Source organism: Rhinolophus ferrumequinum, chromosome 25 (assembly GCF_004115265.2).
Source record: "Rhinolophus ferrumequinum isolate MPI-CBG mRhiFer1 chromosome 25, mRhiFer1_v1.p, whole genome shotgun sequence".
Classification (NCBI taxonomy): domain Eukaryota; kingdom Metazoa; phylum Chordata; class Mammalia; order Chiroptera; family Rhinolophidae; genus Rhinolophus; species Rhinolophus ferrumequinum.
The window spans coordinates 26,628,318-26,641,105 of record NC_046308.1 but is presented as its reverse complement, the minus strand read 5'-3'; the positions used below and the strand labels follow the sequence as shown (position 1 = coordinate 26,641,105).

The window sequence follows — 12,788 nt, the reverse complement described above, 5'->3', positions numbered from 1 at the left end:
TCCATGTCCTCCCCAATCTGAAAGGACACGGGGTATCACAACTGCTTCTGTTTTAGGAAAAATAGTTTAATATGTTCGGAACCTCTTTTCTAGATGAGGTTCCCTTCTCCATGGAACACCCCTACCACTGCTTTTCCCATGCCTGCTGGGAGGAGCAGCTCCTCTCTGAAGGGCATCCAACCACTCCAGACGACCCGCCCTCCTGGGAGGTCTGCTCTGGGTCTAGGTCTTAGTGGGCCCATCACTTTTCTGTTTTTATAAAAAGTGGTCAGAACACTGTATATGCCCCCTTTTCTGGATGCTATGAGACCAGCCCACAGCACTTTCTTCCCCTTAATTAAATAGCCCATTAAATAATCTCCCAGCACTGGCAGACAGGAGATGCTACAACAAGGCTCCTTCCTTGCCTGAGATCCCAGCACCCGGGGGCCTCCACTCTGACTAGATCTGGCCTCCACAAGAGCAGCCAGGGACATGGCCTCATCTCAGACCTGGCCAGTCCAGGGACCCCCTCCCCACACAGGCGAGGGGGAGTCCAAGCCGGTCATGCTGGCACCAGGCACCCCCACATGACTGGGCGTGGCTCAGGCAGCAGAGTGGGCAGACCGATGGGTACAGCTCCTGCCCAAGTCAGAAGTAAGTGAGGTTCTTGACTGCTCCAATTTCCAGCATCCGTTTGATGGCCAGGGCCTCTTGGGAGACGTTGTGGCCTGACCCCTGTGGAGACAGCCAAGGAAGTAAAGGGGGATTTCTAGGGATGTCCGTGGCCCAAGACATTCTCGTGGCCCTCCCCACAGCCGCACACTCTGGGAGCGCCTTCCCCATGCTGCCTTTGGGAAGGAAGACAGAATCTATGTGGCTGAATACAGAGGACACTGGCCAGGAAGTCCAGATGCCTTGGTGCCAGTTCTGACTCTCTGAGTGACCTCACCGTGAGCCACTTCTGGGCCCCTGGCACTCTGCATTCACCCAGGGTCCCAGGCTGGTCTGCCCCACCCAGCGTGCAGGCAGGGGCCGCTTACCGCCATGGACTTGAGTGTGATCTGCTCATAGTAGTGAATGGTCTGCTTCCTGTTGTGGGCATCTGGGTAGCCAAAGCCAGCGATGTGTACCATGTCGCAGAGGTGGAGGGCCAGGGTGATGGCCAGCAGGCCGGTGGTGGGCTTCTGAGGGACAAGGGGTAGGGAAGGTATTAGAGGGAGCCCTGCTCCTTTCAGCATCTTCTAGGCCCGCGTTCTGCAACAGCACTTTCCGTTATCCTGGAGGTGATCTTCATCTGTGCTGTCCTGTGTATGCCAACCACAGCCACAGCTGGTGACAGAGCAAGTAAACGGGGCTTGTGTAGCTCAGCACGGAATTTTTTATTTCATGTTATGTTAATTAAAATTGAAGTAGCCTTAAGCGGCTCGTGGCTATCATACCGCACAGCACAGATGGGGAAATGAGGCCTACAACTGTTAAGCAACTCGCTAAGGGATGGAAAGGTGCTGTTCTACACCTTGAAGGACCTCACCTCTTTCGGAAGACCTGGGGGCCCCACGCTCATGGGCTGTATGCCCCTTTATGAGGTGGGCTCTCCCTTTCTGTAAAGTGGAGAATGGAAAGACTTTTCCACTCACCTTCTGGGCTGCTGTAAGGACCTCCCTCCCGAATGCATCCACAGGGATGGGCAACCTGCTGTCCTAAGCTCACGGATCTCACCTTCCTCAGCGCCTGCCTTCCAGACCACCTCTGCGGCCCACTCCCAGTGAGGAACCCCTCTCTGGACCTTGTGGGCCCCCTGACACCGGAGTTTTCCCAGTGTGTGTTTCTGAGCTCCGCTGTCATTTCATCTATCACTTTCTGCCGGGGCCTTCCGTTTGACTAAAACCCTGTTGCTTTCCTTACCACTGCGTTACCTCATCCAGTTCAGACCTTCGCCGAACCACATTTCCATCACCTTCTAGCCAGCTCTGCCTGGATACAGGCTCCTTAAGCTCACCAAACTCTCCTATTCCCCTGTATTCCCAATATTAGTTAAACATATTATCGCCCACCCCGTTGTCAAAGCTGGAAACTTAGAACTGTCATCAATCTCTCAATTTCACCTGTAAAGTAAATGTTGGAGCACGAGAACTCTAAGATGACCCCCAGTGACCCTCACCCGTGAGTGTGTGTGGAAACTGGATTGGATGAGATACGTGCCATCATGTTACACTGCTCTAGACGGCACAGTTGACTGTAAGAGAGGGAGATCGTCCTAGGAGTGGGCTTTACCTCATTTCATGAGCTTGTACTTCTGGGCCTAGAGCTCAGCCGTGGAAAAAGTCAGAGATGGGAAGCATAAGAAGGATTTAGCATGTCAAGGCTAGCCTAAAGCTGGAGGGGGCCACATGGCAAGGAATATGGGAAGCCTCTATGAGCTGAGGGTGCTCCCTGCTACCCCAGCTGAAAGGCAGCAAGAAAAGGGGACCTCGGTCCTGCAACCAAAAGGAACTGAATTCTTCCAATAAGAATGAGCTTAGAAGTGAACCTCCCTCACTGCACCAGCCTCCAGACGAAACTCATCTGGCTGCCCCCTTGATTCCAGCCTCGTACAGGTATGCCCCACTTTATGAAAAGTTCGTGTTACGCCACTTCGTTTTTATGAAAGACCTATTAGGTTGGTACAAAAGTAATTGTAGTTTAAACGGTTAAAAAGAATTGCAAAAACAGCAATTACTTTTGCACCAACCTAATACATTAGTACCTGTGTTCACTAACCAAAAGAAATTCGAAAAAGATTTTCGCTTTTATGAAAAAGGGCAAAAAGTGAACAGAGCGTTCAGAGTTTGTTTTGCAGTGAGAGTGGCCTCACCAACCTCCTTTCCTGGGAACCACACTCAGCATCTCAGACTCAAGCCACCAGAGCTTTGAACTGTGTCTGTGAGCCTCTGTGCTTTATCTCGATTTATTCTGTGCATCCATGAGTAAGATGTGTCCTAAGGTATCAGAAAAGCCTAAGAGCGCTTGTAAGAGGTTTATGCTTAGCATAAAACTGGGCGTAAGTAAGCGTTTCAATTGTGGTGAAAGAAATAAAGACACAGAAATCAATGGTAACTGCTTCTTTGTTTTATACCATTTTGTCTTACAAAAGGTCTTACAGGAACGCTCTCCTTTCGGGAAACCTGCATACCCTAAGCAGAGAACCCAGACACCCTATGCTGCTGGACTTCTGACCTACGGAACTACGGGTAGAAGCATGGCTGTTGTTTTAAGTCGTTAAACTGTGTTTATTTGTTAGGCAAAGACAGGAAACTAATACAGAGTAAGTCCTTCCTTTCTCTTGCCTTCCTCTCCAGCCTTTACTTCTGCCTCACGCCCATCAGGGGCATAAAACGCCTTCTTTTTATGGCGTTTTTATGGCGAGTATGCCGCTGCAACTCCACCCACACGAGAACGCAGGGCCGGGGGAGTGTTTGGTCTTGCCATGACACCTTTCCCCAGTCCTCTGCCTGGTGGCCCCATGACCCCTCCAGGGCCACAGCGGCACCAGCTACTCGGGGGCGCCTCCCCTAAGACAGAGGCCTGCCCCTCTTCTGAGAACCCACAGCACTTGGAACAACTCTGCTGGGGCACTTTGCCACTCCATGCTACTCTCTGTGTGTTTATTCTGCTAACTGGAGTGTCCTTAGGGCGAGGAGCATGTCTTACTCCCCGCATGCATCCTTGGAGCCTGGCACTGAGCAGTCACAAAAGCAGGTATATGAATCTGAATCCCAGTAGATACTCAGTGGGAAAAAAAATCATTCATTCAAAATTGTGCAAATATGTATTGAGCATCCACTGTGTACCAATCTCCACGATAGGCGTGTTACATAATTATCTTTTTAAATCCTGCAATGGCCTTCGGAGGTCGGTGCTAATTTTAGCCCTAGCACACAGATAAGAAAATGGAGGCTCCGAGTGGTTGGCTTGCCCCAGGCCACAGTAAAGGGTACGCGGGTCCTGTCTATGTCTGCTGGTGACCTCTGTCCACTCTCCCACACGGTCCCTCTGAGGTTCAAAAGACACGTGTGCAAGTATTTGGGAAGCTACAAGCATTTTAAAGCCCACCAGCCAAAGACCACTAGGGTACTGAGAGTTGAAACCAAAACTATAACTTGCAAAACTGCGCCATGACTCCCCAAATGGACCGTGATATGCAAGACAAACTGTAAGCTCAAACGCTGAACTCATTCGACTAATATGCAAGAAAAAGTGATCTAACAGCAACTGCACAAGCCTGAGTAGTTCTAAAGAAAAGAATATGGCTGTCCCTGCAACTCACCAGTTTACTGACCAGCACCTGCCAAAACCATCCCCTAACTCCAGCCCCAAGCCTGTAAGTTCTCTCCCTTGACTCCCCACTTTGGAGACGTCCCGCGGTTCTCAAGCGTGTGCTCTCCCTGGCTGCTACTGTGTTTCCCCGAAAATAAGACCGGGTCTTATATTCAGGTGTGCTCCAAAAGACGCATTAGGGTTTATGTTCAGGGGATGTCAACGAAATCATGCCAGGGCTTATTTTCCAGGTAGGTCTTATTTTCAGGGAAACACGGTAATAATTCTGATTACACGTGTGGGGCTAAAGGCCGTGGTCCGCGGGCTTTCACTGGTACTATTCACATGTGAACTGCTATTTCCAATGTCTGTTATTATTCTACCCTCTGACAGGGTCCTCAACGGCTTCCTAAGCCTCTAGGACTGTCCCACCCACTTCCCACCTGGGACCCCAACCCTCTGGCTTGCCTGTTGCGTCATCACCTGCTTAATCTTGCGTGGCTGCTGCATGGGCAGGCTCAGCAGTTTGTCAGCTGCAATCTCCATGAAGAAGGGGTTGAGAATCCGAATCTGTTTGGGATTGACGTCCCAGATGAGGGGAGGCTGTTTCCAGAAGCCTTTTCGCACCTAGGAGGATGGGGTTGGAAGGGAGAGACGCAAGTGGGCAAAGACCTATTTCTCAAGGCCAGCCCAGTGGTCCTCAGCCAGGGGATGGGGTCCACGTGATGGCAGAGACCCTCAGGGTGAGAGGGGAGGGCGGTGGAGGTATGCACCAGAGACAGGAAGGGAGACCAGAGGGGAGCAGGGAGAGAAGAGACAGCACCTCCCACCCCCAGGGGGGGTCCAAACCATTCCCACTTCCAAGGGTCTCCAAACAGGTGGAGGGGCTTGAGTTTGGGGTTGTGTAAACACTTGGCAAAAACACCAGACGGGACAGATCAGCATTTGACTGGATGACAAAGAGACACAGTGGACTTTCTGGGGGCCACCTGGAAGGACCTGCATTTTGACTGTCCTAACCTGCCCCCTGCCTGGAGATAACTACTGACCGGCTCCTCTGCTCCCAAGTTTCTCACTGGCAAACATAATTTGGCAGCTTTTCTGTCCCAGGCAGCCTTGAGCTTGGGACACCTTTGGCTGCTACCTGACTCCCACAGGGGCTCAGGCCCTGGCTGCCAGGCGGGCCATCAGAAGCCCCGCCGAAGACTGAGTTCATGCCTTCCCCTCACCAGCTCCAGGACTGCAGGGCAGACATCATGGGACGGGAGGTCCCGCCTTGGGCCTTGACCCCGCCCCATCTCCCCACTCACCCGCTTCTTATCACTCAAGATGGTCTCAATCCAGTGGAAGTCCATCGCCTTGAAAGCCACCAGCACGAGGAGCGTGTCTGGGTTGTTCTCCACTTTGGGGTTGAAGTGGGCGGACTCTGGGTAGAAGAGACGCATGGTGGTCTTGGAGCCCACGTCGCCTTCGTAGCCAGCCACTGGGGCGTTGTTCAATCTGGGAGGCGGGAGGAAGATGCCTGTGACCTAGGGCCCCACTGGGCCTGTCTACAGTCGCTCCCAAACAGGAGAGGGGAGGGACGGTCATACAGACCTGATGACCATGTCGTACTTGTTGATGGCATCTCCCAGCGAGCTGTTGCGCAGCCGGTGCCCATTGCCCACCACCACGCAGCGGCGGCACTTGAGGCTGGCATGGGGAGAGGGGGCTCAGATGCAGAAGCAATCCCTGCTCCACTGAACTCTCCTGTCCTGGGTCTGCCCCGGGCCTGGCTCAGGATCCCTCCCCAGGCCCCCTCAGCCCCGGTCCCCATGGCCCAGGCATCTCCAAGGAGTCCTGCTAATGGTCCTGCTCACTCCGCAGCCCTGGGCTTCTGTAACAGGAGAGGAAACTGAGCAGAGCATGGAAGAGAGTAGAGGAAAGGAGAGAAGACGCCTGAGGAGTACCAGTAAGAAACCCCGTGTCAGAGCCCCTCACATGCTGCCCAGGCCTGCCTGTTGCCACGGTGACACCCTCAGCAGTCTGCCTGCTCCGGTAGCAGCCGTAGCCCAGGCTTAGTTGCCGTGGGGACTGCCCCAGAGACGGGCAGACTAGGAAAAAGGGTCAAATTGGCCACAGGAGACCAGAGACAGGGAGGCTCACTGGAGGTGCTGGGCCATGACTATTTCATACTGGGGTAAAATAAGAAGGAGGTGCTCAGCCTGGGGTAAGAGGACAGTCTCCTTACCTCTGGATGCTCTCCGGAATGGAGTAGCTGGTGATGGCTAGAACCCGGAGCAGCAGGTCTTCTACAAAAGAACCGATTGGAAGTAGCTGATGACAACAGCCAGCATTCCAAAGGCTGCCACTTTCTCTCCACTACTCCTCGGAGGCTTGCCTGCCTTCTCCTCCCCTGACCCCGAAATCTAAGACCGGCTGAGAACTTGGGCACTTGAAACTGTGGACAGCGAAGAACAAGAAGAGTGTGGCCGAAGTCAGCCCACTGTTCCCACAACACCACTGTTCCCTACTTACCACTCCCCTTGGTCCCGTAGGGCAGCTCGTAGGCAGAGGGTGTCTTGACCCAGAAATAATCCTTAAGCTGCAGGAAGATAGGCTGATCTCGTGAGTAGCTGAACAGAAGTGAGAGCAGGGTGGGGATGCGAAAGGAATGAATCTTCATGTCAGAAGCCGGGTCAGGCCCCTGACTAATATTACGTGCACGTCCAAGGATCTCCCGCTGCCTCACTGGCTTCACCTAACCCATGCCCACCAGCACAGTCCCTCCTTCCGGCCAGCACGGAGACCCTCAGCCTGTGAAACACTCAATCCCAGCTCCTCCCATGTCCTGCCCCAACCCCCTCGGCCTCGAGTACTTACTTGCCAAAGAGCTTAGAGGCCTTCCTCTCCGCCTCACCCTGCAGGCACGGCTCCTTCTTCTCTGGGATGGGAAAATAAAAACTGGGGACGAAAAAGGAGAGGAGGAAGGAGCTCTAGTCAGCCCAGGGGCCCAGGGCCGGCATCCCATGGCACATCGGTCCCAAGTGCTGGCGAGTGACTTACAGGATGGAATCATCTCAACCCAAGTTCTACTTGGAAACCAAACCATTGAGGATCCACCTCTTCCTTTTGCTGAAACCCCTGGTGGAGGGCTCAGGGGCGTCATCCCAGACCCTACCCCCCAAAGCCACTACTACCTACGCTCACGGAAGGATTTTGTGCTAAGTTGAAAGGAGAGGTCACGTCCGGGCTCTCTGAACCCTCCTGCCCCACTCCCTCCCCACCCCATGACCTCCATCCCAAGCCCTGTTCCTGAGAAGAACCAAGGGAAGGACATGGAAGCTAGACTCACAGCTCAATGTACCTGTCTTCTCGGGAGATGGAATACCATACCATGACGACCAGGACCAGAGCCAGCATGGCCAGGAGCTTCCAGCCTGCAGGGCACATGCACAGAGGAGCTGGAGGCAGAAACAGGCAGGTACAGTCCCACTCCACCTTCTCACGGGCCCCATCGTGGGCCCCTGAAACCCCACCTCAAGCGGACCCAGTCCTGGCCCTCGCCTGGCCGTTGCTTTCCAGCACAGGGCTTGCACCTAAACATTCCCAATGTCCCTCGAGATGCAGAGAGGGGGCTCTGTCCCTCACAACCCCCAGGGGTCCCAGGATGATGCTGAAGACTGCTTCTGGGGGGCCCATCCTTCAGGGTGGAGAGCTCTTGGACAACACTCACGGGACTTGCTGATCATGTTTCTCAGCAGGTAGCAGGGTTTCTGGGGAGAGCTGGCATCCCGGCTGCCTCGGGCCACCTAGGACACAGGAGTCACAGATGTCTGGTCAGCTCCACACATACTCCTGCCAGACGCTGGAGCAGGACACAATCTGCCTCTTCCCACCCCCAGAAAGCACAAAGCTGCTTCAGAGCAGTCATCCACAGAGGAACCTCCGCCAGCCCCTCAAAGGCAGCATTAACGGTCTGGGGGGCAGGGGCGTCCTATGCCACAGAATGGAAAACCAAGTCCCAGCCCTCAAGGATTAGGTTCCATGCCAGACTGGCCAGCTCCAGCTTCCCTGGCATGGTTCCCCTCACTGCGCTCTTCCCCATTTTGACCTGGGAAGGACCAGCTCCAGGAGGCAGGTGGGTACCTCTCCCCACTTTTTCCATGAAAGTTAAGCTAACTCTACAAGGGTGTTATTCGTATGCCATGCAACTGAAGTTTATCTATTTGCCACCATCCAAGGCCTCCTCTTGGTTCCGGCGCCTGTCCACTCCATCATCGGCCTCCCACTACTCCAGCCAAAGAGGTCCGCTCACGCCAGACACTGGCCTGAGGGTGGGGCTACGAGACGGTCCACGAGGCCTCCTCCAGTCCTCTGGACTCGGACGAGATGCAAACAGTACACAAGCTCTCACCACCCAGGCATGTGGGGAAACGCAGTGAAGACAGGGTGTTTGAAGGAGGAGTGCGGGGAGCAGGCGGGTCTGGTGAGTCAAAGAGGCAGCGGGAGACTCTTTCGGGTAAGGACGGGCGGTGGAAGTGGGGAGCTGCTACTCGCAGGTAATCAGAGGGGTCCCTAAATCACACACTCAATGAGGGCCACGCTCCGGAGTCACTGGATAGCACATTTCTGCAGCTTCCACAGCCACACCAAGAGGCACAGGCACCCACCACCAGCGCCAGTTGCTTCTCTGCAGGCTGGGTCTCCCCGTGATCTGCAGCATGAGAATCACCTGGGCTGCATACGAAACGCCCCGTTTGCAGGGCCCTCCCCTGGGGCTGCGTCAGTCGGCCTGGGTGGACTGAGACGGGCATTTCCCCAAGCAGCCCCCGTGATTCTTCTGAAGAATCAGGAAAAAGAGGGGAGGACTAGTGTCTGTATGCTCTCAGGGATAAATGAAAAATCTCGACTATTCCTCACGGACAGGAGACAGCATCTGGACAAGGCCGGGTTTTTTTCACAGATCGTAAATCAATGAGCCTGAACGTCGTCCTATCACGGAGTCCTGCTCTGCTCCCAGGGGGCAGTCCCACAGGCTCCACTCAGAGTCCACGAGCCCCAAAGAATGAGTCTTGAGAGTGACGAGAGAGCCAGGCGAGGGCCAGAGTTAGGGGTCCTCAGTAGAATCAGGAGCCCCCACCCTCTAACCCCAGTGGGAACAAAGGATCGCCCTGTCCAGGAAAGTTCTAAGTTTGTAATTAGAAGACCCCAGTGAAAGTCATGGTTCTGGGGACTTCCCTGACTGCTTTTCCAAACAGGCACACCTCCCCTATTTACCCACAGCCACTGCCACGTCATTCCCTACTCCGTCGCCTTCACAGCGCTTCTGATCTCTAAGTTGTTTAGTGACTTACGTGCTTGCTTTCTGATTCTCCCACTGGAATATAAGCTCTGTGAGGGGAGGAGTCAGGTCTGTCTGGTCCCCAGCTTCAGGCCCAGCATCTAGCCCAGCACTCGGGGAATACTGAATGCATAACATACTGGGCTACACTGGGGGAGTCCCTTCCTCTCTGACCCTCCGTTTCTTGGGCTATACACCTGGGAGGTTGGTCTTAGATGCTTGCAGGTAAAAATATATCTGATCAGCGGCACAGGTCACTAGGGACCTTATTAAAAATTCGTCATCTCAGTCCACCTCCAGATACACAAAATCAGAATCTGCATTTGAATGAGATCCCCTGATGATTCATACGCACATTCAAGTTTGAGAAGGCCGGTTAAGACAGAGGGATGTACTTCACGAGGTTGAAGGGGAGAAGTGCCTGGGGTACTAGCTGGGTTGTCCCGTACCTGGGAATTCTGATGCAATTGGCCTGGCTCAGAACTGGGATGTGTCCAATCACTGCAAGTAATTCTAAGGGTGACGACTGGTCCGGAGGGTGGTGACAGCCTGTTCCTCAAAGCCTCACATGCGCGGTCTGACTCAGTGGGGGTCGGAGGGTCCCATCCTAAGCAGCTCCCAGGTGGTGCCCCGCTGCGAGGCTGAGACCAGGATCCTTCCAGGGCTAACCTTTCATTACTGTGTGAACTGCATCCTCGCCTGCCTGCACTCTCTCTCAATCGCCCTGTCATGACCAGCATTCATCCGTCTCACCTGTCTCCCTGGATATCAACTATCACATCGCAACACTGACTGCAGAAGGCCATCAATCACCTGAGCAGTGTAAAAATAGTCAGCTGCCCTGTAGGCGGCCCTCGATGGAGGAGACCTTGGCCATCAGAGGTGACCAGCACTGATCTGGTCCTGAGCAACAACACAACTGGCTCTTCTTTGACCAAGAAAGTTTTGCACCGGTGTGTTAATTCCCAAACTGTGCTGGTGTTGTGCTAGGCAGGCTGGCTAGTCTCAGGGCTTGCTCTGAGATACCCGGTCCGGGATTTCATTGTCCCACCCCCTCCCCTTGCTGGGCCCAGTCACAAGGATGGTTCAGCAGCCCTCGGACATTCTAGGAGCGTGGATTTCTTGGGCTGGTCCTGCCAACTGGTAACAACTGGTAGCCTTCTCCCAGCAGCTCCCCTCACATTACTCACTGAGCCCCTGGGTACAAAAGGACAGAAGAAAAGTCAAAATAGGGTACCTGTGTAGGAGGGCGGGCATTTGATCCGCTCATGTCCAAGGTACACCAGCCGCCGCCTGCCACCAACTATAAGGGAACCCAACTCACCCAACCAGCTAGGCAAAGCTGACCCCAGGGCAGGAAGGCTGTGTGCTCTCTTGGAACTCGGCCAGGAACCACAGTGTCCCTGGCTCAAGTGAGGCTGGTGAGCACAGCCACAGAACTTGCCGAAGGGCAGACAGGGGGTACCAGCTGAAAAAGTAAGGCACCACTGAAGCAGCACCCTTGACTCATGCTGCCCCCGACTCACAGCTAACATACAGCAGGTACCCACTGTACCAAGAGGAACAGGACTACGTGTCCCCCAAGGGCACAGCACGCGGCCAGGCCCCTCAGAGCCCCTGGGCCCATCAAGGGATAGGACTTAATGTTCCTGAAAAGGCTGTGGGAAGAACAGGGTGGGCAGAAGCACAGGTTCCATTCTTATTGGTTCAGAGACCTGTCCCTCAATTCTGCCAGGAAAACTGGAGCGGCCCACCTGTCACCTCTAGACTCACCTGCCACTCCTGCTCCTTCCTCATCCCTACACCTGGACACTGGGTCTCCACCCACCTTTGCAGCGTTATTTTAGGTCAGCGACTCCCCTTGCTTATCCTGCTCCTGCCATCTCTCCCTCCTTCTCCAGTCCATTTGACTTCAGAACATACTCAGATCTCCTTCCTAAGAAAACAACAGCAGCCCTCTCTGCCTCAGTCTCCTCCGCAAGCAACCCCTGTATCTCCATCCTTGCTTCCAAAGGTCAAACGTCCTTATCCGGGCTACATCCTCATTTCCCACTCAGCCCCCGACCCCCGGCTCTCACCCTTATTTTTAGGCTGAAATCACTCTTGCTGACGCTCTCAGTGGCCTCCTTCCCTCTTCTGGGACTCTGAAGCCTTTGATCCTTAGCCGATGCCTCCTTCTTGGCTCCTGGTCCAGACTCTCTCCAGGTTCTCCTCCTACCTCTGTGACCGTCTGCAAGCGGGCTCTACTTCCTCTAAGTGCTGGCAATCTCCAGGGATCTGTCCTTGAACCTCTGCTCTCCCCTGCTTGTTGTCACAGGACAAGTTCATTCGTTTCCAGGGGTTTAACGATTACTTATACCCTGATGATTCAAGCTCTTTATTTTTCAGCCCTCTCATGTCTCTCCTAGATCCCATTCTAATAGTTCTAATTTTCTATGGCACATCCGGCCTGGCTGATCTGAGACTCTTCAAACTTAGCACGTCTCAAACCGCAACGCCTCTCCCTACCCCGACTCGCCCCTCCACTGTCATCATCTCCGTCGTCCACCATCTCCCTCCCCTTCACCCCATCCCTACTAAACAGTTACTAAATATTATCGATTCTGCTTCGTTTCCCCATTCCAGCAAATGTTTGCTGAACTCCCGCTTGGCACTGTGGGAGGCACAGGGAATATAAAGTCTTATAAAACTCAGCCCCAGTATAAAGGCCACATAGTCTAGAGCCTCAGAAATATTCAGAATGTAGCCGTCTTTCTCCTCTTCTCGAGCCAGAGATTGATTCCATATCCCACCCCAATTCCTCTGCTTCCTCATTGGTCTCTTTACCACTGGACTTTCCTCACTCAAGCCCCTGCTTCCGAACTGCCAACATGGTGTCTTTGTAAGAAACAATTTGGATTGAACCAGTCTCCTGCTTCAATTATTCCCCATTCCTTACATGAAAAGTCAAACTCCTCAGCGGCAGTCAGGGTCCTTCCAACGCAGCCCTGCAGGTGCATCCCCGACCCGACCCGACCCTCTTCCAGGCACACGACACGAGCCTGCTCTTCCTTCCCACCCTGCCTCTGCCTCTGCCCGAAGGCCCTGCCCACCTGCTCACCCCACAATCCCACTCCTTCTGCAGCATCGGCTCAATGGCACCTCCTCACAAAGTCTTTTCTGACAGTTCTAAGCAACTGCTGTTCCT

The 12,788-nt window shown here is 54.0% G+C and overlaps 1 protein-coding gene across 13 annotated transcripts in view; it reads right to left on the bottom strand.

Moving 5' to 3' along the window:
* Window positions 1-45: 45 nt before the first annotated feature.
* The window catches only part of ST3GAL4 (ST3 beta-galactoside alpha-2,3-sialyltransferase 4), a 36,061-nt gene continuing 23,318 nt past the window's right edge, over window positions 46-12,788 (bottom strand). For 2 of the 13 annotated variants that reach the window (XM_033097758.1, XM_033097759.1), the window contains exons 2-11: window positions 7,994-8,069; window positions 7,613-7,721; window positions 7,141-7,221; window positions 6,796-6,893; window positions 6,509-6,569; window positions 5,875-5,970; window positions 5,589-5,778; window positions 4,747-4,905; window positions 1,023-1,166; window positions 46-717 (exon numbers count right to left, since the gene is read on the bottom strand). In XM_033097758.1, coding sequence (XP_032953649.1) covers window positions 631-717; window positions 1,023-1,166; window positions 4,747-4,905; window positions 5,589-5,778; window positions 5,875-5,970; window positions 6,509-6,569; window positions 6,796-6,893; window positions 7,141-7,221; window positions 7,613-7,721; window positions 7,994-8,009 — 1,041 coding nt within the window. In that variant the 5' untranslated portion in view covers window positions 8,010-8,069 and the 3' untranslated portion in view covers window positions 46-630. Of the gene's footprint in view, window positions 718-1,022; window positions 1,167-4,746; window positions 4,906-5,588; window positions 5,779-5,874; window positions 5,971-6,508; window positions 6,570-6,795; window positions 6,894-7,140; window positions 7,222-7,612; window positions 7,722-7,993; window positions 8,070-8,817; window positions 8,975-10,838; window positions 10,858-11,679; window positions 12,099-12,788 lie in introns of those variants that run through there. The other 11 variants (XM_033097761.1, XM_033097762.1, XM_033097757.1 and 8 more) reach the window with 10 other exon arrangements.